This window comes from Salvelinus alpinus, chromosome 3, assembly GCF_045679555.1.
Source record: "Salvelinus alpinus chromosome 3, SLU_Salpinus.1, whole genome shotgun sequence".
NCBI lineage: Eukaryota > Metazoa > Chordata > Actinopteri > Salmoniformes > Salmonidae > Salvelinus > Salvelinus alpinus.
Genome location: NC_092088.1, coordinates 97659417 through 97680313, shown reverse-complemented (window position 1 = coordinate 97680313; position 20897 = coordinate 97659417). Strand labels below are relative to the sequence as shown.

The following is a 20897-nucleotide window of genomic DNA, read 5'->3' as shown; positions in this document are numbered from 1 at the left end:
ATATCAGGACGAATTAGCAACAGCAAGCTACAGTAACTAGCTAAATTGCCATAAATGTTTAATGCTTTTCGACCTGTCCATAAATGAATCTAATTGGTTCAGAGTTTGTTTTGATATTTCAACCTGCGTGTCCTGATCGTGTCTGGTGTGGATGGACAAAATTAACATGCGCGCGATGACGCACGCGTATGCGCCCGGTCTAGTCTGCATGTTAGACTTAAATTTGCTGCAATTCTACACTTTGCCATGGGGCATAGAGAAAATGTTGCAATCTTAAAGCAACTTTGCTGCAATTTTACATTGTTTCCCATGGGGCATTGAGAAGATTTAGCCATTTTATAACTCATTTCATGCAACTCTACTCATTTTGCTATTTGCAGAGAAAAATCTTTGCAGTTTAAAAAAATATATAATATCTGAGCGACTAACAAAATCAATGGTCGGTTATTTGACCATGATTACTAGAAGTTTAGATAGTCTAGCCAGCTAACTTAGTCTTTCATGTAAAACCAGTCATCCAGCGGGTCTACCACATTATAACTTCGTTCCCGGGCCACGGGGCAAAACACAACCTCATCCAGCGGGTCTACCACATTATAACTGCTCCCCGGGCCACGGGGCAAAACACAACCTCATTCAGCGTTAAGTGATCTGAGTGAGCATTCAAGTGTGTAGGCTAGCTACCCCCTCCCCCATTCTCAGACATTGGTGAATTATTATTCAACAAATGACAGTATGTCATCGTTTCCATTACAGTAATCAGCGTCTCGGTGTGGAAGTTGAAGAATCCCGATTGGATTCCACTGATGGCGATGAACCCATATGAACATTTCATGCCGATGTGAACAAGACCTCCCCTAGTTCCCTTAGTCGCCTGTCATATCTTTCTCCCAGTAAGAGTATTGTACTGTGGTTATTTCAGGACCACGCCCCAGTGGACAGCTCCTCTAGTCACTTGACTAACCAAGTCCTCTGCTATAGTAGGGCTTCTTAAAAGGGGAATTAACTCCTAGGTTTTACTTGGGTAGAAGTACCTTTTTCTTTGGTCTACTTTGGATATTTTTTCACAAACTTTTACATTTCTTTCTGAGAATAAGAATAGTTATTGGCCATGGCAGAGAGGAAACTTCTCCCAAGAGATAGTGACGATGAAGGGTCGTTGCTGTCTAGACTGGGGACAGACAGCCCGAAACCCAGAGTAAAATTCGGCGGCATGTTCTGCAACGTGGAAGGTGCTTATGAGAATAAAACTTTAAATTTTGAGTCGTACAACAGCAGCCCCCAGTCTGTGAGACGGCATGTTAAGATTAAGAACGAGGAGAAATGCTGGTCGGATACTTTCAGTGACACGGGGAGTGTGAGTAACTTCTCGTCAGTCAGTGAGACCAGACCAAGTGGAGACAGAGCTGTTGGGTCCGAAACCGGCTCCTCCCGGGGTCAAATCGTTTACCAGACAGTACCTGGACACAACCGTGAGCACAGTGGAAAACGGGAGGTAAATCCACGCCTCATAGATTTATTTTCCCCAGTGGAAGATCTTTTATATTGTGCGATGCCTAAATTGACAACATGTCAAAAGTCAATTTGCAAATCAGATATTTTTTTCTCTCCATGTTTTGAACGTATATCGTTATTGAGTAAGTTAACCTAACACAATTTAATTGATATGTAATTAATTGATAAAGTATAGGCCAGGCTATGTTCAGGTTATTCTACGCTAGATCAATGTTTTAGTCTATAGGAGCTGTCCCCAACGGGCATGGCTACTGAAATGACCATTATTCTGCCCATTGGTTGCCCATGGCCTAAAGAAAGATATCTCACGTTTGTATCTGTGATTTCAACACCTGGCTACTCCCACTGGTAATAGGCCCCGAGTTTTATCAAGAACACGAGTTTTAAGTGGCCACTAAATTATTGTGGCTGTGTAGGGCAAAAGCCTCCCTGCCTGCCTAGCCCCTATTAGCGGTAGGATGTGTGATGCCAGCCATTAGCCGGTAGGATGTGTGATGCCAGCCACGAGCCGGTAGGATGTAGTGTGTCTGGAATATTAAACGAGCAGATGGTGCGCGAGACAGCCGGATGTATTGTTGAAGGGAGGGCTCTGACTGGTGCGCGACAGCACTAACAAAGTAATAGTAACCTAGAGCATATTGTTTCTTTTATTTTGTATATTTCGATATTCACACGATCTGACCAGTAGGATAGTGTAAATTAGACTACAGAAATTGGCTCCGGTGGATCTTAAAGCGAGGAAATAGCGGTGATAAATCCGTTTCTCGTATTATTTGAAACGTCGGGAATCAAAGCTCTGCCTCCCAGTGAACCGCTACACCGGCCGGCATGTCTTACCAAGGCAAGAAGAATATCCCCCGTTTGTCGGTAGGCACTCCTCGTTCATCGGTAGGTATACATTGTTGCCCCACACACCGGTATTATTTATCGATTGCAACGACAAAATGGTAACTTAAATGGTGTGATAAATCGTATTTGAATCATCGTTCTTCTATACACCCTTCACACGCACGCAACAACCGGCTACTGCTTTAGCCTACAGACTTCACAATGTCAAAGCATCGAATATCTATTCCGTCCTGGTTATGTCATGACGTCGTATTGAACGCTACAAATAAACTGAAAACATACCGGCCATATAATGTAGGCTAACAATCAATTGTAGTGAATTGATCATGGCGGCGCCGGCTTCTATGGAATGATCAGAGAGCTGTCTGGCATTGTCGCATGTCCCCACATTTCAGTCAGTGATTATCAAATGACTGGCATGCAGAATTCGGCTAAATAATATATATTTGAATTGCATATAATATTGTCCAATAAATGTTTTCCATTGAAAAGACTCAACAAAGATCTCAAACGTCTCAGAGATGCATGTCTAAGTGCCCATGACAGCCTATATCGTTAACCATCAAACCATGGACATCTTGCAGCCTAAAGGGTCTGTCTGAGTCTCCGAAAGCCTCTATCTCTCCTGCTATTAAGGGGTTTCCCCTTGTCGTTAAAACGGGACAGATTCATCCATGCGGAGGAAGGGAGCACAGTTGAACGCTATAGCAACGGAGACAGGGCGTAGTTAGCGAGGTCACATTGAATCTTATTTTCCTCCGGGAAATTTGACACAGTGGTCTGACTGTTGCAAAGCCTACAGTACAGGGCCGCCCCTTTAACCAGCATGACCCACATTCTTCTCCTTTGGAATGATTCTCCCCGTTTTTGATGAGCAGCAGTTGAATATGAAGCCATTAGAAAGGCTACACGACTAAAATCAATACAGAGATGAAGACTGTCATAATTCCTAACTGAAACCAGGAGACCAGTGTGAGAGAAATTATAACTGTTCCCTGGTACGCTCTTTCTGTATGGGAGCCACTGATGGTAGCTTACTGTCTGTTCATCTGGGGCTGTGTCTGTCTGTCTGTCTGTCTGTCTCTGTCTGCCTGTCTATCTATCTATCTATCTATCTATCTATCTATCTATCTATCTATCTATCTATCTATCTATCTATCTATCTATCTATCTATCTATCTGTCTGTCTGTCTGTCTGTCTGTCTGTCTGTCTGTCTGTCTGTCTGTCTGTCTGTCTGTCTGTCTGTCTGTCTGTCTGTCTGTCTGTCTGTCTGTCTGTCTGTCTGTCTGTCTGTCTGTCTGTCTGTCTGTCTGTCTGCCTGCCTGCCTGCCTGCCTGCCTGCCTGCCTGCCTGCCTGCCTGCCTGCCTGCCTGCCTGTCTGTCTGTCTGTCTGTCTGTCTGTCTGTCTGTCTCTCTATCTGTCTCTCTATCTGTCTGTCGTTCTGTGTCTCTACCTGCCTGTCTGCATGTTTGCCTGTCTGCCCGTACGCCCATGTGTCTGTCCGTCTGTCCATCCGTCAGTCTGTCTACCAGCCACATTCTAAAAAAAATCTGCATTAAAAACAACACAGCACAGGGTAAAAATCAGACAATACACATGGTATTATTTTTGACCCAGCCAGTTGAGCACTTAGTTGGGTTATTGAGCTATGACCCACTGGGTCAGATCAGAAGACTGGAGGTATGGATTAGTAGGGGCGTGGCTTTCAGATAGTTATTTTAGGCCTCCCGTGAGAGTAAATGTCATTCCGATCAACTGTTCTGTTGTCTTGTCTACACGTATTTAGGTTAAGCACTGACACTTTTGTAGTTTAACGAGACAAACACAAAATGAGTGCCACAGGTGCATATGTATATCCCAATGTTGAAATAATCGTGTTATTAACTGTATATTAAAATATGTAATGTTAAAAAAATATTGAAGGACATTTTTTTATTAGCAGTGTACAAAACACAACATGATGAACAGGAATGACGTTTACTCCCACGGAATGGTCAACAAGACCTATCTGAAAGCAACGCCCCCAATAGGCCATACTTCCTGAAAATAGCATGACAATAAAAACCCAATCGATGTTTAAATTAACCCATGTTTAGGTAATCCAAAGGCATGGCCTATTAGGGGGGCATGGCTTTCAGAGTTATTTTTGGCCACCCGTAAATGTCATTCTTATTCGTCATGTTGAGTTTGTACACTGCAAATTTCAATTATCCTTCAATATTTTTGCCTATTACATATTTTATTATAAATTGAATTACATTATTACTTAAATATTTGAACAAGTCCGTAACAAGCCAGAGACACTTTAAGACCTCAGACGCTCTGGATAAGAGCGTCTGCTAAATGACCTAAATGTAAATGTAAATGTACTCTTGTGTAAGCCTTATTAAAGCCCGAGAAGTGTCAGTGCTCAACATTAACACGTGTTGACAAGACAACAGAACAGATGGACTGGAATGACATTTACTCTCCCAGTGTTCTGATCTGACCCGATGGATCACAGCTCAGGAACCCAGCATCAACAACCCAATCTGGTTCTTCTTAAAGAAAACAATTGGGTTTTTGTGACCCAACTGGCTGGGTCAAAATAACCCAAGGTGTGTTCTGTCCAATATTTACCCAATTTTAGTTGTTTTTATCCCAGCTATTTTTAGAGTGCAATGTTTTTTTTTGTCAACCAGCAGCAGCAGTAACTCTGAACCTAAACTGTGTAGTCCTAGAGTGTACTGTAGAGCCACATCCCTCTGGTGTCATGGCTCTCTGTTGATCTGTCACTTTACATTATGGCTTCACTGTTGTCTTTCCCTGCAGGGTCTCTCTGCCCCTAAACTCACTGAGAACATCCCTGTCTGTCTGTCTGGCTGGCTGGCTGTCTGGCTGTCTGTCTGTCTGGCTGGCTGTCTGGCTGTCTGTCTAAGCAGGGTCTCTCTACATCTAAACTCACTGAGAACCTCATTGTCAACAGGGTCTCTCTACATCTAAACTCACTGAGAACCTCATTGTCAACAGGGTCTCTCTGCCCCTAAACTCACTGAGAACCTCCCTGTCTGTCTGTCTGTCTGTCTGTCTGTCTGTCTGTCTGGCTGTCTGTCTGTCTGGCTGTCTGGCTGGCTTGCTTGACTATTGTCTTTCCAAGCAGGGTCTCTCTACATCTAAACTCACTGAGAACCTCATTGTCAACAGGGTCTCTCTACCTCTAAACTCATTGAGAACCTCATTGTCAACAGGGTCTCTCTACATCTAAACTCACTGAGAACCTCATTGTCAACAGGGTCTCTCTACATCTAAACTCACCGAGAACCTCATTGTCAACAGGGTCTCTCTACATCTAAACTCACCGAGAACCTCATTGTCAACAGGGTCTCTCTACCTCTAAACTCACTGAGAACCTCATTGTCAACAGGGTCTCTCTGCCCCTAAACTCATTGAGAACCTCATTGTTAACAGGGTCTCTCTACCTCTAAACTCACTGAGAACCTCATTGTCAACAGGGTCTCTCTGCCCCTAAACTCATTGAGAACCTCATTGTTAACAGGGTCTCTCTACATCTAAACTCACTGAGAACCTCATTGTCAACAGGGTCTCTCTACATCTAAACTCACCGAGAACCTCATTGTCAACAGGGTCTCTCTACATCTAAACTCACTGAGAACCTCATTGTTAACAGGGTCTCTCTACATCTAAACTCACTGAGAACCTCATTGTTAACAGGGTCTCTCTACATCTAAACTCACTGAGAACCTCATTGTTAACAGGGTCTCTCTACATCTAAACTCACTGAGAACCTCATTGTTAACAGGGTCTCTCTGCCCCTAAACTCATTGAGAACCTCATTGTTAACAGGGTCTCTCTACCTCTAAACTCACTGAGAACCTCATTGTCAACAGGGTCTCTCTGCCCCTAAACTCATTGAGAACCTCATTGTTAACAGGGTCTCTCTACATCTAAACTCACTGAGAACCTCATTGTCAACAGGGTCTCTCTGCCCCTAAACTCATTGAGAACCTCATTGTTAACAGGGTCTCTCTACATCTAAACTCACTGAGAACCTCATTGTTAACAGGGTCTCTCTACCTCTAAACTCACCGAGAACCTCATTGTCAACAGGGTCTCTCTACATCTAAACTCACTGAGAACCTCATTGTCAACAGGGTCTCTTTACCTCTAAACTCACTGAGAACCTCATTGTTAACAGGGTCTCTCTGCCCCTAAACTCACTGAGAACCTCATTGTCAACAGGGTCTCTCTGCCCCTAAACTCATTGAGAACCTCATTGTTAAACCCCCCTCTCTCCATCCACTGGTAAAGGATCCACCACTGCTAGGTCTATGGATCAGCTAGTTTACATCAGGCCTATATTATAATATTGTATTAGTGCTAACTAAAGCATTGTGCTACTGTTTATACACACTACGTTCACTCCCCGTTGACTTTGTCCTATGACTGATGTGATCATAGTGTAAACTGAGTGTCTGGTGGCAGCAGCAGAGGCAGTACTAGCTGGCAGAGGAACAGCCTTTAGAGAGGGCAATGTAGTTCCCCTCCCCTCATTTCAGATCCCCTTGCCAAGGGAGAGGAGAGAGGGGAGGGGAGAGAGTGACTAGGGCTAGAACTGGGGGAGAAGGGAGAGGAGAGAGGGGAGGGGAGAGAGTGACTAGGGCTAGAACTGGGGGAGAAGGGAGAGGAGAGATGAGAGAGGAGGGGAGAGAGTGACTGGGGGAGAAGGGAGAGGAGAGAGGGGAGGGGAGAGAGTGGGGTGGGGGTTTAGTGGGTCTGGTGGGTGGTGGGGGTCTGGTGGGTGGTGGAGGTCTGGTGGGTGGTGGAGGTCTGGTGGGTGGTGGAGGTATGGTGGGTGGTGGAGGTATGGTGGGTGGTGGAGGCTGGAGGTCTGGTGGGTGGTGGAGGTATGGTGGGTGGTGGAGGTCTGGTGGGTGGTGGAGGTCTGGTGGGTGGTGGAGGTCTGGTGGGTGGTGGAGGTCTGGTGGGTGGTGGGGGTCTGGTGGGTGGTGGAGGTCTGGTGGGTGGTGGGGGTCTGGTGGGTGGGTGGTGGTGGGAGGATGCTACTGATGATTGGTTATAATGAACTCAGCTGACTCCTGCAACATGCTGTTTTTTACTACCAGTGTAGCTTCTACAGTGTAGCTTCTACAGTGTAGCTTCTACAGTATGCAGTGTAGCTTCTGCAGTGTAGATTATACAGTGTAGCTTCTGCAGTGTTGCTTCTGCAGTGTAGCTTCTGCATTGTAGCGTTTGCAGTGTAGCTTATGCATTGTAGCTTCTGCAGTGTAGCTTCTATAGTGTAGCTTATGCAGTGTAGCATTTGCAGTGTCGCTTCTATAGTGTAGCTTATGCAGTGTAGCTTATGCAGTGTCACTTCTATAGTGTAGCGTATGCAGTGTGGCTTATGCAGTGTACGTATGCAGTGTCGCTTCTATAGTGTAGCTTATGCAGTGTAGCTTCTACAGTGTAGCTTATGCAGTGTAGCTTATGCAGTGTCACTTCTATAGTGTAGCGTATGCAGTGTGGCTTATGCAGTGTAGCGTATGCAGTGTCGCTTCTACAGTGTAGCTTATGCTGTGTAGCTTATGCAGTGTCGCTTCTATAGTGTAGCTTATGCAGTGTAGCTTCTACAGTGTAGCTTATGCAGTGTAGCTTATGCAGTGTCGCTTCTATAGTGTAGCTTATGCAGTGTAGCTTCTACAGTGTAGCTTATGCAGTGTAGCTTATGCGGTGTCGCTTCTATAGTGTAGCTTATGTAGTGTAGCTTCTACAGTGTAGCTTATGCAGTGTAGCTTCTATAGTGTAGCTTATGTAGTGTAGCTTCTACAGTATACTGTGTAGCTTCTGCGGTGTAGCTTCTATAGTGTAGCTTATGCAGTGTAGCTCATGCAGTGTAGCTTCTACAGTATACCGTGTAGCTTCTGCAGTGTAGCTTCTATAGTGTAGCTTATGCAGTGTAGCTTCTATAGTATACCGTGTAGCTTCTGCAGTGTAGCTTCTGCAGTGTACCCTACACTGTGTCATTTGTGTGTACAGTCAAATTCTGTACTCCCAGCACAGAGAGAAAAGCGTTATTTAACACTAACGACAGATGGAATTGATATGTGGCCAGTCAAACACAGATAACCCTGAGTCAAGTTGATGCTACGTCCCTTTGGATGTTACTGAATGCACTTTACATGTTATGCTGGGCAGCATTTCTCTCCTGGACTCATTGAACCCTCCATACGTACATGATAGCTGCTTTACTACACTGGTCTTGTCTTCGTAGCACTGTCCCTACTGATAGCTGCTTTATAACACTGGTCTTGTCTTCGTAGCACTGTCCCTACTGATAGCTGCTTTATTACACTGGTCTTGTCTTCGTAGCACTGTCCCTACTGATAGGTACTTTATTACACTGGTCTTGTCTTCGTAGCACTGTCCCTCCTGATAGCTGCTTTACTACACTGGTCTTGTCTTCGTAGCACTGTCCCTCCTGATAGCTGCTTTATTACACTGGTCTTGTCTTCGTAGCACTGTCCCTACTGATAGGTACTTTATTACACTGGTCTTGTCTTCGTAGCACTGTCCCTCCTGATAGCTGCTTTACTACACTGGTCTTGTCTTCGTAGCACTGTCCCTCCTGATAGCTGCTTTATTACACTGGTCTTGTCTTCGTAGCACTGTCCCTCCTGATAGCTGCTTTACTACACTGGTCTTGTCTTCATAGCACTGTCCCTACTGATAGCTGCTTTACTACACTGGTCTTGTCTTCGTAGCACTGTCCCTATTGATAGCTGCTTTATTACACTGGTCTTGTCTTCGTAGCACTGACCCTACTGATAGCTGCTTTATTACACTGGTCTTGTCTTCGTAGCACTGTCCCTACTGATAGCTGCTTTATTACACTGGTCTTGTCTTCGTAGCACTGTCCCTACTGATAGCTTCTTTATAACACTGGTCTTGTCTTCGTAGCACTGACCCTACTGATAACTGCTTTATTACACTGGTCTTGTCTTCGTAGCACTGTCCCTACTGATAGCTGCTTTACTACACTGGTCTTGTCTTCGTAGCACTGACCCTACTGATAGCTGCTTTATTACACTGGTCTTGTCTTCGTAGCACTGTCCCTACTGATAGCTGCTTTATAACACTGGTCTTGTCTTCGTAGCACTGACCCTACTGATAACTGCTTTATTACACTGGTCTTGTCTTCGTAGCACTGTCCCTACTGATAGCTGCTTTATTACACTGGTCTTGTCTTCGTAGCACTGTCCCTACTGATAGCTGCTTTATTACACTGGTCTTGTCTTCGTAGCACTGTCCCTACTGATAGCTGCTTTATTACACTGGTCTTGTCTTCGTAGCACTGACCCTACTGATAGCTGCTTTACTACACTGGTCTTGTCTTCGTAGCACTGTCCCTACTGATAACTGCTTTACTACACTGGTCTTCACTTCGTAGCACTGTCCCTACTGATAGCTGCTTTACTACACTGGTCTTGTCTTCGTAGCACTGTCCCTACTGATAACTGCTTTACTACACTGGTCTTGTCTTCGTAGCACTGTCCCTACTGATAGCTGCTTTATTACACTGGTCTTGTCTTCGTAGCACTGACCCTCCTGATAGCTGCTTTATTACACTGGTCTTGTCTTCGTAGCACTGTCCCTACTGATAACTGCTTTACTACACTGGTCTTGTCTTCGTAGCACTGTCCCTACTGATAGCTGCTTTACTACACTGGTCTTGTCTTCGTAGCACTGTCCCTACTGATAACTGCTTTACTACACTGGTCTTGTCTTCGTAGCACTGTCCCTACTGATAGCTGCTTTATTACACTGGTCTTGTCTTTGTAGCACTGACCCTCCTGATAGCTGCTTTATTACACTGGTCTTGTCTTCGTAGCACTGTCCCTACTGATAGCTGCTTTATTACACTGGTCTTGTCTTCGTAGCACTGTCCCTACTGATAGCTGCTTTATAACACTGGTCTTGTCTTCGTAGCACTGACCCTACTGATAACTGCTTTATTACACTGGTCTTGTCTTCGTAGCACTGTCCCTACTGATAGCTGCTTTACTACACTGGTCTTGTCTTCATAGCACTGACCCTACTGATAGCTGCTTTATTACACTGGTCTTGTCTTCGTAGCACTGTCTCTACTGATAGCTGCTTTACTACACTGGTCTTGTCTTCGTAGCACTGTCCCTCCTGATAGCTGCTTTATTACACTGGTCTTGTCTTCGTAGCACTGTCCCTACTGATAGCTGCTTTACTACACTGGTCTTGTCTTCGTAGCACTGTCCCTACTGATAACTGCTTTATTACACTGGTCTTGTCTTCGTAGCACTGTCCCTAATGATAGCTGCTTTATAACACTGGTCTTGTCTTCGTAGCACTGTCCCTACTGATAGCTGCTTTACTACACTGGTCTTGTCTTCGTAGCACTGTCCCTAATGATAGCTGCTTTATAACACTGGTCTTGTCTTCGTAGCACTGTCCCTACTGATAGCTGCTTTATTACACTGGTCTTGTCTTCGTAGCACTGTCCCTACTGATAGCTGCTTTACTACACTGGTCTTGTCTTCGTAGCACTGACCCTACTGATAACTGCTTTATTACACTGGTCTTGTCTTCGTAGCACTGTCCCTCCTGATAGCTGCTTTATTACACTGGTCTTGTCTTCGTAGCACTGTCCCTACTGATAGCTGCTTTATAACACTGGTCTTGTCTTCGTAGCACTGTCCCTACTGATAGCTGCTTTATTACACTGGTCTTGTGTTCGTAGCACTGTCCCTAATGAAAGCTGCTTTATTACACTGGTCTTGTCTTCGTAGCACTGTCCCTCCTGATAGCTGCTTTACTACACTGGTCTTGTCTTCGTAGCACTGTCCCTCCTGATAGCTGCTTTATAACACTGGTCTTGTCTTCGTAGCACTGTCCCTCCTGATAGCTGCTTTACTACACTGGTCTTGTCTTCGTAGCACTGTCCCTCCTGATAGCTGCTTTATTACACTGGTCTTGTCTTCATAGCACTGTCCCTACTGATAGCTGCTTTACTACACTGGTCTTGTCTTCGTAGCACTGTCCCTACTGATAACTGCTTTATTACACTGGTCTTGTCTTCGTAGCACTGTCCCTACTGATAGCTGCTTTACTACACTGGTCTTGTCTTCGTAGCACTGTCCCTACTGATAGCTGCTTTATTACACTGGTTTTGTCTTCGTAGCACTGACCCTCCTGATAGCTGCTTTATTACACTGGTCTTGTCTTCGTAGCACTGTCCCTACTGATAGCTGCTTTATTACACTGGTCTTGTCTTCGTAGCACTGTCCCTACTGATAGCTTCTTTATAACACTGGTCTTGTCTTCGTAGCACTGACCCTACTGATAACTGCTTTATTACACTGGTCTTGTCTTCGTAGCACTGTCCCTAATGATAGCTGCTTTACTACACTGGTCTTGTCTTCGTAGCACTGTCCCTACTGATAGCTGCTTTACTACACTGGTCTTGTCTTCGTAGCACTGTCCCTACTGATAGCTGCTTTATTACACTGGTCTTGTCTTCGTAGCACTGACCCTACTGATAGCTGCTTTATTACACTGGTCTTGTCTTCGTAGCACTGTCCCTACTGATAGCTGCTTTACTACACTGGTCTTGTCTTCATATCACTGTCCCTACTGATAGCTGCTTTATTACACTGGTCTTGTCTTCGTAGCACTGACCCTACTGATAGCTGCTTTATTACACTGGTCTTGTCTTCGTAGCACTGTCCCTACTGATAGCTGCTTTACTACACTGGTCTTGTCTTCATATCACTGTCCCTACTGATAGCTGCTTTATTACACTGGTCTTGTCTTCGTAGCACTGACCCTACTGATAGCTGCTTTATTACACTGGTCTTGTCTTCGTAGCACTGTCCCTACTGATAGCTGCTTTATTACACTGGTCTTGTCTTTGTAGCACTGACCCTCCTGATAGCTGCTTTATTACACTGGTCTTGTCTTCGTAGCACTGTCCCTACTGATAGCTGCTTTATTACACTGGTCTTGTCTTCGTAGCACTGTCCCTACTGATAGCTTCTTTATAACACTGGTCTTGTCTTCGTAGCACTGACCCTACTGATAACTGCTTTATTACACTGGTCTTGTCTTCGTAGCACTGTCCCTACTGATAGCTGCTTTACTACACTGGTCTTGTCTTCGTAGCACTGACCCTACTGATAGCTGCTTTATTACACTGGTCTTGTCTTCGTAGCACTGTCTCTACTGATAGCTGCTTTACTACACTGGTCTTGTCTTCGTAGCACTGTCCCTCCTGATAGCTGCTTTATTACACTGGTCTTGTCTTCGTAGCACTGTCCCTACTGATAGCTGCTTTACTACACTGGTCTTGTCTTCGTAGCACTGTCCCTACTGATAACTGCTTTATTACACTGGTCTTGTCTTCGTAGCACTGTCCCTAATGATAGCTGCTTTATAACACTGGTCTTGTCTTCGTAGCACTGTCCCTACTGATAGCTGCTTTACTACACTGGTCTTGTCTTCGTAGCACTGTCCCTAATGATAGCTGCTTTATAACACTGGTCTTGTCTTCGTAGCACTGTCCCTACTGATAGCTGCTTTATTACACTGGTCTTGTCTTCGTAGCACTGTCCCTACTGATAGCTGCTTTACTACACTGGTCTTGTCTTCGTAGCACTGACCCTACTGATAACTGCTTTATTACACTGGTCTTGTCTTCGTAGCACTGTCCCTCCTGATAGCTGCTTTATTACACTGGTCTTGTCTTCGTAGCACTGTCCCTACTGATAGCTGCTTTATAACACTGGTCTTGTCTTCGTAGCACTGTCCCTACTGATAGCTGCTTTATTACACTGGTCTTGTCTTCGTAGCACTGTCCCTAATGAAAGCTGCTTTATTACACTGGTCTTGTCTTCGTAGCACTGTCCCTCCTGATAGCTGCTTTACTACACTGGTCTTGTCTTCGTAGCACTGTCCCTCCTGATAGCTGCTTTATAACACTGGTCTTGTCTTCGTAGCACTGTCCCTCCTGATAGCTGCTTTACTACACTGGTCTTGTCTTCGTAGCACTGTCCCTCCTGATAGCTGCTTTATTACACTGGTCTTGTCTTCATAGCACTGTCCCTACTGATAGCTGCTTTACTACACTGGTCTTGTCTTCGTAGCACTGTCCCTACTGATAACTGCTTTATTACACTGGTCTTGTCTTCGTAGCACTGTCCCTACTGATAGCTGCTTTACTACACTGGTCTTGTCTTCGTAGCACTGTCCCTACTGATAGCTGCTTTATTACACTGGTCTTGTCTTCGTAGCACTGACCCTCCTGATAGCTGCTTTATTACACTGGTCTTGTCTTCGTAGCACTGTCCCTACTGATAGCTGCTTTATTACACTGGTCTTGTCTTCGTAGCACTGTCCCTACTGATAGCTTCTTTATAACACTGGTCTTGTCTTCGTAGCACTGACCCTACTGATAACTGCTTTATTACACTGGTCTTGTCTTCGTAGCACTGTCCCTAATGATAGCTGCTTTATAACACTGGTCTTGTCTTCGTAGCACTGTCCCTACTGATAGCTGCTTTACTACACTGGTCTTGTCTTCGTAGCACTGTCCCTACTGATAGCTGCTTTATTACACTGGTCTTGTCTTCGTAGCACTGACCCTACTGATAGCTGCTTTATTACACTGGTCTTGTCTTCATATCACTGTCCCTACTGATAGCTGCTTTATTACACTGGTCTTGTCTTCGTAGCACTGACCCTACTGATAGCTGCTTTATTACACTGGTCTTGTCTTCGTAGCACTGTCCCTACTGATAGCTGCTTTACTACACTGGTCTTGTCTTCATATCACTGTCCCTACTGATAGCTGCTTTATTACACTGGTCTTGTCTTCGTAGCACTGACCCTACTGATAGCTGCTTTATTACACTGGTCTTGTCTTCGTAGCACTGTCCCTACTGATAGCTGCTTTACTACACTGGTCTTGTCTTTGTAGCACTGTCCCTACTGATAACTGCTTTATTACACTGGTCTTGTCTTCGTAGCACTGTCCCTACTGATAACTGCTTTACTACACTGGTCTTGTCTTCGTAGCACTGTCCCTACTGATAACTGCTTTACTACACTGGTCTTGTCTTCGTAGCACTGTCCCTACTGATAACTGCTTTATTACACTGGTCTTGTCTTCGTAGCACTGTCCCTACTGATAGCTGCTTTACTACACTGGTCTTGTCTTCGTAGCACTGTCCCTACTGATAACTGCTTTACTACACTGGTCTTGTCTTCGTAGCACTGTCCCTACTGATAGCTGCTTTATTACACTGGTCTTGTCTTCGTAGCACTGACCCTCCTGATAGCTGCTTTATTACACTGGTCTTGTCTTCGTAGCACTGTCCCTACTGATAACTGCTTTACTACACTGGTCTTGTCTTCGTAGCACTGTCCCTACTGATAGCTGCTTTACTACACTGGTCTTGTCTTCGTAGCACTGTCCCTACTGATAGCTGCTTTATTACACTGGTCTTGTCTTCGTAGCACTGACCCTCCTGGTAGCTGCTTTATTACACTGGTCTTGTCTTCGTAGCACTGTCCCTACTGATAGCTGCTTTATTACACTGGTCTTGTCTTCGTAGCACTGTCCCTACTGATAGCTGCTTTATTACACTGGTCTTGTCTTCGTAGCACTGACCCTACTGATAACTGCTTTATTACACTGGTCTTGTCTTCGTAGCACTGTCCCTACTGATAGCTGCTTTACTACACTGGTCTTGTCTTCGTAGCACTGTCCCTACTGATAGCTGCTTTATTACACTGGTCTTGTCTTCATAGCACTGTCCCTACTGATAGCTGCTTTACTACACTGGTCTTGTCTTCGTAGCACTGACCCTACTGATAGCTGCTTTATTACACTGGTCTTGTCTTCGTAGCACTGACCCTACTGATAGCTGCTTTACTACACTGGTCTTGTCTTCGTAGCACTGACCCTACTGATAGCTGCTTTATTACACTGGTCTTGTCTTCATAGCACTGTCCCTACTGATAGCTGCTTTACTACACTGGTCTTGTCTTCGTAGCACTGTCCCTACTGATAGCTGCTTTATTACACTGGTCTTGTCTTCGTAGCACTGACCCTACTGATAGCTGCTTTATTACACTGGTCTTGTCTTCATAGCACTGTCCCTACTGATAACTGCTTTATTACACTGGTCTTGTCTTCGTAGCACTGTCCCTAATGATAGCTGCTTTATAACACTGGTCTTGTCTTCGTAGCACTGTCCCTACTGATAGCTGCTTTACTACACTGGTCTTGTCTTCGTAGCACTGTCCCTAATGATAGCTGCTTTATAACACTGGTCTTGTCTTCGTAGCACTGTCCCTACTGATAGCTGCTTTACTACACTGGTCTTGTCTTCGTAGCACTGTCCCTACTGATAGCTGCTTTACTACACTGGTCTTGTCTTCGTAGCACTGACCCTACTGATAACTGCTTTATTACACTGGTCTTGTCTTCGTAGCACTGTCCCTCCTGATAGCTGCTTTATTACACTGGTCTTGTCTTCGTAGCACTGTCCCTACTGATAGCTGCTTTATAACACTGGTCTTGTCTTCGTAGCACTGTCCCTACTGATAGCTGCTTTATTACACTGGTCTTGTGTTCGTAGCACTGTCCCTAATGATAGCTGCTTTATTACACTGGTCTTGTCTTCGTAGCACTGTCCCTCCTGATAGCTGCTTTACTACACTGGTCTTGTCTTCGTAGCACTGTCCCTCCTGATAGCTGCTTTATTACACTGGTCTTGTCTTCGTAGCACTGTCCCTCCTGATAGCTGCTTTACTACACTGGTCTTGTCTTCGTAGCACTGTCCCTCCTGATAGCTGCTTTATTACACTGGTCTTGTCTTCATAGCACTGTCCCTACTGATAACTGCTTTATTACACTGGTCTTGTCTTCGTAGCACTGTCCCTACTGATAGCTGCTTTACTACACTGGTCTTGTCTTCGTAGCACTGACCCTACTGATAGCTGCTTTATTACACTGGTCTTGTCTTCGTAGCACTGTCCCTACTGATAGCTGCTTTATTACACTGGTCTTGTCTTCGTAGCACTGACCCTCCTGATAGCTGCTTTATTACACTGGTCTTGTCTTCGTAGCACTGTCCCTAATGATAGCTGCTTTATAACACTGGTCTTGTCTTCGTAGCACTGTCCCTACTGATAGCTGCTTTACTACACTGGTCTTGTCTTCGTAGCACTGTCCCTACTGATAGCTGCTTTACTACACTGGTCTTGTCTTCATATCACTGTCCCTACTGATAGCTGCTTTATTACACTGGTCTTGTCTTCGTAGCACTGACCCTACTGATAGCTGCTTTATTACACTGGTCTTGTCTTCGTAGCACTGTCCCTACTGATAGCTGCTTTACTACACTGGTCTTGTCTTCATAGCACTGTCCCTACTGATAACTGCTTTATTACACTGGTCTTGTGTTCGTAGCACTGTCCCTACTGATAGCTGCTTTATTACACTGGTCTTGTCTTCGTAGCACTGTCCCTACTGATAGCTGCTTTATAACACTGGTCTTGTCTTCATAGCACTGTCCCTACTGATAGCTGCTTTATTACACTAGTCTTGTCTTCATAGCACTGTCCCTACTGATAGCTGCTTTATTACACTGGTCTTGTCTTCATAGCACTGTCCCTACTGATAGCTGCTTTATTACACTGGTCTTGTCTTCGTAGCACTGTCCCTACTGATAGCTGCTTTATTACACTGGTCTTGTCTTCGTAGCACTGTCATAACTGATAGCTGCTTTATTACACTGGTCTTGTCTTCATAGCACTGTCCCTACTGATAGCTGCTTTATTACACTGGTCTTGTCTTCATATCACTGTCCCTACTGATAGCTGCTTTATTACACTGGTCTTGTCTTCGTAGCACTGTCCCTACTGATAGCTGCTTTATTACACTGGTCTTGTCTTCGTAGCACTGTCCCTACTGATAGCTGCTTTATTACACTGGTCTTGTCTTCGTAGCACTGTCCCTACTGATAACTGCTTTATTACACTGGTCTTGTCTTCGTAGCACTGTCCCTACTGATAGCTGCTTTATTACACTGGTCTTGTCTTCGTAGCACTGTCCCTACTGATAGCTGCTTTATAACACTGGTCTTGTCTTAGTAGCACTGTCCCTACTGATAGCTGCTTTATTACACTGGTCTTGTCTTCGTAGCACTGTCCCTACTGATAGCTGCTTTATTACACTGGTCTTGTCTGCGTAGCACTGTCCCTACTGATAACTGCATTATTACACTGGTCTGGTCTTCGTAGCACTGTCCCTACTGATAGGTACTTTATTACACTGGTCTTGTCTTCGTAGCACTGTCCCTACTGATAGGTACTTTATTACACTGGTCTTGTCTTCATAGCACTGTCCCTACTGATAGCTGCTTTATTACACTGGTCTTGTCTTCATAGCACTGTCCCTACTGATAGCTGCTTTATTACACTGGTCTTGTCTTCGTAGCACTGTCCCTACTGATAGCTGCTTTATTACACTGGTCTTGTCTTCGTAGCACTGTCATAACTTATAGCTGCTTTATTACACTGGTCTTGTCTTCATAGCACTGTCCCTACTGATAGCTGCTTTATTACACTGGTCTTGTCTTCATATCACTGTCCCTACTGATAGCTGCTTTATTACACTGGTCTTGTCTTCGTAGCACTTTCCCTACTGATAGCTGCTTTATTACACTGGTCTTGTCTTCGTAGCACTGTCCCTACTGATAGCTGCTTTATTACACTGGTCTTGTCTTCGTAGCACTGTCCCTACTGATAACTGCTTTATTACACTGGTCTTGTCTTCGTAGCACTGTCCCTACTGATAGCTGCTTTATTACACTGGTCTTGTCTTCGTAGCACTGTCCCTACTGATAGCTGCTTTATAACACTGGTCTTGTCTTAGTAGCACTGTCCCTACTGATAGCTGCTTTATTACACTGGTCTTGTCTTCGTAGCACTGTCCCTACTGATAGCTGCTTTATTACACTGGTCTTGTCTGCGTAGCACTGTCCCTACTGATAACTGCTTTATTACACTGGTCTGGTCTTCGTAGCACTGTCCCTACTGATAGGTACTTTATTACACTGGTCTTGTCTTCGTAGCACTGTCCCTACTGATAGGTACTTTATTACACTGGTCTTGTCTTCGTAGCACTGTCCCTACTGATAACTGCTTTATTACACTGGTCTGGTCTGCGTAGCACTGTCCCTACTGATAGGTACTTTATTACACTGGTCTTGTCTTCGTAGCACTGTCCCTACTGATAGCTGCTTTATTACACTGGTCTTGTCTGCGTAGCACTGTCCCTACTGATAGGTACTTTATTACACTGGTCTTGTCTTCGTAGCACTGTCCCTACTGATAGCTGCTGTATTACACTGGTCTTGTCTTTGTAGCACTGTCCCTACTGATAACTGCTTTATTACACTGGTCTTGTCTTCGTAGCACTGTCCCTACTGATAGCTGCTTTATTACACTGGTCTTGTCTTCGTAGCACTGTCCCTACTGATAGCTGCTTTATAACACTGGTCTTGTCTTAGTAGCACTGTCCCTACTGATAGCTGCTTTATTACACTGGTCTTGTCTTCGTAGCACTGTCCCTACTGATAGCTGCTTTATTACACTGGTCTTGTCTGCGTAGCACTGTCCCTACTGATAACTGCATTATTACACTGGTCTGGTCTTCGTAGCACTGTCCCTACTGATAGGTACTTTATTACACTGGTCTTGTCTTCGTAGCACTGTCCCTACTGATAGGTACTTTATTACACTGGTCTTGTCTTCATAGCACTGTCCCTACTGATAGCTGCTTTATTACACTGGTCTTGTCTTCATAGCACTGTCCCTACTGATAGCTGCTTTATTACACTGGTCTTGTCTTCGTAGCACTGTCCCTACTGATAGCTGCTTTATTACACTGGTCTTGTCTTCGTAGCACTGTCATAACTTATAGCTGCTTTATTACACTGGTCTTGTCTTCATAGCACTGTCCCTACTGATAGCTGCTTTATTACACTGGTCTTGTCTTCATATCACTGTCCCTACTGATAGCTGCTTTATTACACTGGTCTTGTCTTCGTAGCACTTTCCCTACTGATAGCTGCTTTATTACACTGGTCTTGTCTTCGTAGCACTGTCCCTACTGATAGCTGCTTTATTACACTGGTCTTGTCTTCGTAGCACTGTCCCTACTGATAACTGCTTTATTACACTGGTCTTGTCTTCGTAGCACTGTCCCTACTGATAGCTGCTTTATTACACTGGTCTTGTCTTCGTAGCACTGTCCCTACTGATAGCTGCTTTATAACACTGGTCTTGTCTTAGTAGCACTGTCCCTACTGATAGCTGCTTTATTACACTGGTCTTGTCTTCGTAGCACTGTCCCTACTGATAGCTGCTTTATTACACTGGTCTTGTCTGCGTAGCACTGTCCCTACTGATAACTGCTTTATTACACTGGTCTGGTCTTCGTAGCACTGTCCCTACTGATAGGTACTTTATTACACTGGTCTTGTCTTCGTAGCACTGTCCCTACTGATAGGTACTTTATTACACTGGTCTTGTCTTCGTAGCACTGTCCCTACTGATAACTGCTTTATTACACTGGTCTGGTCTGCGTAGCACTGTCCCTACTGATAGGTACTTTATTACACTGGTCTTGTCTTCGTAGCACTGTCCCTACTGATAGCTGCTTTATTACACTGGTCTTGTCTGCGTAGCACTGTCCCTACTGATAGGTACTTTATTACACTGGTCTTGTCTTCGTAGCACTGTCCCTACTGATAGCTGCTGTATTACACTGGTCTTGTCTTTGTAGCACTGTCCCTACTGATAGCTGCTTTATTACACTGGTCTTGTCTGCGTAGCACTGTCCCTACTGATAGCTGCTTTATTACACTGGTCTTGTCTTCGTAGCACTGTCCCTACTGATAGCTGCTTTATTACACTGGTCTTGTCTTCTTAGCACTGTCCCTACTGATAGCTGCTTTATTACACTGGTCTTGTCTTCGTAGCACTGTCCCTACTGATAGCTGCTTTATTACACTGGTCTTGTCTTCGTAGCACTGTCCCTACTGATAGCTGCTTTATTACACTGGTCTTGTCTTCGTAGCACTGTCTCTACTGATAGCTGCTTTATTACACTGGTCTTGTCTTCGTAGCACTGTCCCTACTGATAGCTGCTTTATTACACTGGTCTGGTCTTCGTAGCACTGTCCCTACTGATAGCTGCTTTATTACACTGGTCTTGTCTTAGTAGCACTGTCCCTACTGATAGCTGCTTTATTACACTGGTCTTGTCTTCGTAGCACTGTCCCTACTGATAACTGCTTTATTACACTGGTCTTGTCTTCATTGCACTGTCCCTACTGATAGGTACTTTATTACACTGGTCTTGTCTTCGTAGCACTGTCCCTACTGATAGCTGCTTTATTACACTGGTCGTTATGTGACTGAGATATGTGG

At 44.7% G+C, this 20897-nt stretch overlaps 1 protein-coding gene across 3 annotated transcripts in view; it reads left to right on the top strand.

Annotated features, from left to right (window-relative positions):
- The first annotated feature begins 1096 nt into the window (after positions 1-1096).
- Positions 1097-20897, top strand: part of dpysl4 (dihydropyrimidinase like 4) — a 46116-nt gene continuing 26315 nt past the window's right edge. For 2 of the 3 annotated variants that reach the window (XM_071394611.1, XM_071394610.1), the window contains exon 1: positions 1097-1495. In XM_071394611.1, the coding sequence (XP_071250712.1) occupies positions 1112-1495 (384 nt within the window). In that variant the 5' untranslated portion in view covers positions 1097-1111. Of the gene's footprint in view, positions 1496-2041; positions 2404-20897 lie in introns of those variants that run through there. The other variant, XM_071394612.1, reaches the window with a different exon arrangement.